General features: G+C 55.7%; 1 protein-coding gene across 1 annotated transcript; it reads left to right on the top strand.

Annotated features, from left to right (window-relative positions):
* The first annotated feature begins 1,980 nt into the window (after positions 1-1,980).
* On the top strand, positions 1,981-3,630 carry LOC123094282 (UDP-glycosyltransferase CGT-like). The gene has a single exon (XM_044516327.1). The coding sequence runs from the start codon at positions 2,055-2,057 to the stop codon at positions 3,462-3,464; it is 1,410 nt and encodes a 469-aa protein (XP_044372262.1). The 5' UTR covers positions 1,981-2,054; the 3' UTR covers positions 3,465-3,630.
* The last annotated feature ends 333 nt before the right edge of the window (positions 3,631-3,963 follow it).

The following is a 3,963-nucleotide window of genomic DNA, read 5'->3' as shown; positions in this document are numbered from 1 at the left end:
ACCGCAAAACAGGACTCCATGGAATATTGTTCATCTCCACCGTCGACCTCCTCCAGCCTCCATGGGCTACCGTTCATCCACCATCGACCTCCTCCAGCCTCCACCTGCGACTGTTCATCCATGGGCTCCTGTTCATCCATGGGCTCCTGTTCATCCAGCCTCCATCGCGCGCTACTCCACTGGCTACTGTTCAACCACCTCTCTCCACGGGCTCCTGTTCAACACCCCTCCACGGGCTACTGTTCATCCCCCCCTCCACCGTCTACTGTTCATCCAGCCCTCCACGGGGTCGCCCTGTTCATCCAGCCCTCCACGGGGTCCTGTTCATCCATCCCCAACCGGCTCGATTGATCGGGGTCCTGTTCATCCAGAGGCAACGCCACGGGTCCTATTCATCCACTCTCACCGCCCACTGTTCATCCAACCACCCCCCCCCCCCCCCGCAACGCTCACTCTTCATCCAGAGGCAGCATCGATCGGCTTCAGTTAGCAGCAGTAGAGAAGGAATCGCTCGATCACTCGGGTTCAGTAACGCGTAGCATGCAGTGCAATCGCTCGGGTTCAGTTAGGCGACGCCTCGCTCGGGTTTAGTTAGAGCCCAACGCCTCGCACACACGCACGTACGTGTACGAGAGAAACGCGCATCGCTCGGCCCCCGACCACCCACCGTAACCAAGAACTCGCCGAAATTTTCCTCGCCCTCGCTTCTACCACGGTTTTTTCCGTCATGGACGGCCCAAAGAATGTCATGCAGCTGCGTCTCCGGCCCGCCCAGGACGAAAAGCCCATTTTCTGCCATGATTTTTTGTCATAGAAGTAGGAGCCCACCACATCTATGATGATACCGGGTTTTGTCACAATTATCATCAGAGAAGTGTCATAAGTATGACAGGAAAAAAATTCGTTCGGCCTAAAATGTCACGGATGTGTCCTTTTTTGTAGTGTGGTGAACTTGCGGTGGTAGGACGACACCCTCTTTTGGATGTGGTGATAGGTTAACATCAAGGTAGTGCTAGGTTGAACTTGCTATGCCGTATGATCATGCATGTTTTACTTCTCTTTTGCTCCATTGTTATTTGTGTGCTACTTTGCTTGCTACTTGTGTGCTCCATTGATTTGCTGCTTCAACTCTTGCTCTTGTGAATTGCTAGGGCTACGCCATGTTCATCGGTGAGGCTCCAGGGGTTTATAGTTCATGAGAAGAAGCCAATGCACAATGGCATCGTATAGCAACAGCAACTATAGACTAGGCAGGCAGCAGAACAAGCTTACTACGCCTGGGTGCGAAAGCATGAAGACAGAAGTGTTGACAGTGACAAGGTTGGAGGTGTCAAAGTGGAAGGTGCTAAGGTGGATCGTCGGTTTGGGCTGAAACTGAAGAACTTCATCATCTTCGCCCAGTTCATCGCCATTGTGGTGTTGGTGTGCTAGATGTGATCATTGTGGGTAAGCTCACTAACTAGGGTACAAGGTAAGCACAACATATACGCCGTATGCAACCAAACGCCGTGTTCATGTGCCGCTAGGGCCAATGCAGCCAACCAAACAAATTGCACTTGTGTATTACCTAATGCAGGGACACTAGATGCATGCAATCAAACAACTTGCAGATTGCATATTAGGACATGTTTTTGCTTAACAAGACTGGGTTGAGAAGTATATGCGATGCAGGCACCGTAGCAAACGGCAACCAGACACGCCGATGGTACTTTGGCACTGAGGTTTAGGTCGAGGCGCCCTATGAGTCAAATTTGATGCGAGGGCTCGGCGTAAAATGAATGTGCAGTGTTCACGCGAAAAGGCCACGCAGATTAGTCGGCTGATAAAGGCCACGGAGGAGCATAAATAGCCACATGGCTCAGCTACCAAGTGTTATCACTCAAACAAATGTACACAGGACAGAGACTTGCTACCCGACAACAAGGACACGCAGCACGGCTGCAGAGCTACCATGGATCTGCCATTAAAACGAACCGATAATTGCCTTGGCCTCTCGCACTCACAAACCAGGCTAACTCGTCACTCTCGCACTCACGGACCAAGCTACCTCGTCAATGGCTCTCGTGGCGAAGCCGAGCTCCGGCGACCAGGGCGGAGACGCACCGCATCTCGTCTTCATCCCGAGCGCCGGCATGGGCCACCTGCTCCCCTTCTCCCGCTTCATCGCCGCCCTCGCGAGCCAAGGCAACGTCGACATCTCCGTCGTGACCGCGCTGCCGATGGTCTCGCAGGCCGAGGCCGAGCACTTCGCCGCCCTCTTCGCCGCCTTCCCCGCCATCCGGCGCATCGACTTCAACCTCCTGCCGCTCGACGACGCCACCCTCGCCGGCACGGACCCCTTCGTCCTGCGGTGGGAGTCCCTGCGCCGCTCCGCCCATCTCCTCGGCCCGCTCATCGCCGGCGCCACGCCACGCGCCTCGGCCGTCGTCACCGACGTCAGTCTGGCTTCCCAGGTCATCCCCATAGCCAAGAAGGAGCTGCAGCTCCCGTGCCACATCCTCTTCAGCTCCTGCGCGACCATGCTGTCCTTCCTCGCCTACTTCCCCACCCATCTCGACGGCGCCAACGCCGACCACCTCGCCGGCGACGTCGACATCCCCGGCATTGGACGCATCCCGGTCGATTACCCCCCGAACGTGCTGCGCAACCCCGACAGCCTCTTTACCAAGCAGTTCATTGCCAACGGCCGCGAGATCGCCGAGGCAGACGGCATTCTCCTCAACACGTTTGACGCCTTGGAGCCGGAGGCACTCGCCGCCCTGCGCGACGGCAAGGTCGTTCCCGGGTTCCCTCCGGTGTTCGCAGTCGGCCCACTTAAGTCGACGAGCACAGAGAAGGGGGCGGTACATGGCGCCTGGCTCGACGAGCAGCCGGCGCGCTCGGTTGTGTACGTGGCCTTCGGCAACCGCAACGCGGCCGCGCTGGATCAGATCCGCGAGATCGGCGCCGGGCTGGAGGCGAGCGGCTGCCGGTTCCTGTGGGTGGTGAAGACGACGGTGGTGGACCGTGAGGACACGGCGGAGCTCAACAACGTGCTGGACGACGGGTTCCTGGGGCGCGTGCATGGGCGCGGCCTGGTGATCAAGGAGTGGGTGGACCAGGAGGCGGTTCTGAGGCACCCGGCCGTGGGGCTGTACGTGAGCCACTGCGGGTGGAACTCGGTGACAGAGTCGGCCGCGTGCGGCGTGCCGATGCTGGCGTGGCCGATGACGCTGGGCGACCAGCGCCTGGTAGCAACGGTGATCAGGAGCGCCGGCTTCGGGCTGTGGCTGGAGCACTGGAGCTGGGACAGGGAGAGCTCGCTGGTGCGCGCGGCGGAGATAGCGGAGAAGGTGAAGGCGGTGATGGGCGACGAGGCGATCTCGGCGAGGGCTAAGGAGGTCGGCCGGGAGGCGACCAAGGCCGTTGCCCCGGGCGGCTCCAGCCACCGGAGCATGCAGGAATTCCTTGCCACGCTCAAGTGACTGCTCTGCTACCGGCCGGGAGCTGTTGGTTACTGAACCTCCTGCCCTGTCGCACTTTTTTTTGGGATACTGTCCTGTTGCACTTATTTTGTACCATCGTCTCGACTGAGTCGCTCAGGATGCATGAGATATGTTGCCTGAAAATAAAGAGCCAGCTATGTATTAATTGCTTGGAAAAATTTGTTGTAAGTCAATTCGCGAGTGAGGCACTGAATTGAAATCGAACCATCCCTGGACGCTTTCTTCTTTCTGCCATGTTCCCTTTTTTTCTCTTTTCAAATTATTGAACATTTTTTTAAGATCCATCAGCGGTTTTTAAAACTATTCTAGAACTTTTATTTTTTAAGTCATGAGCATTTATAATTTTTTGAAAATTTGTAAAAACAAATCGTGAATATTTCTTGAATGCATGCACAATTTTAAAACTCGTGATTTTTATTTAAAAAAATTATTACTTGTTAATTCCTGACATTTTTCAAAGTGTGCATGTGGTTTTTGA

The sequence above is a fragment of the Triticum aestivum genome, chromosome 1B (genome assembly GCF_018294505.1).
Source record: "Triticum aestivum cultivar Chinese Spring chromosome 1B, IWGSC CS RefSeq v2.1, whole genome shotgun sequence".
NCBI classification, from domain to species: Eukaryota; Viridiplantae; Streptophyta; class Magnoliopsida; order Poales; family Poaceae; genus Triticum; species Triticum aestivum.
This window is presented reverse-complemented; position numbering and strand designations above follow the sequence as displayed.

Excerpts from the sequence above, each read along its gene's own strand:
- LOC123094282 (XM_044516327.1), top strand. The coding sequence starts at position 2,055 with ATGGCTCTCGTGGCGAAGCCGAGCTCCGGCGACCAGGGCGGAGACGCA.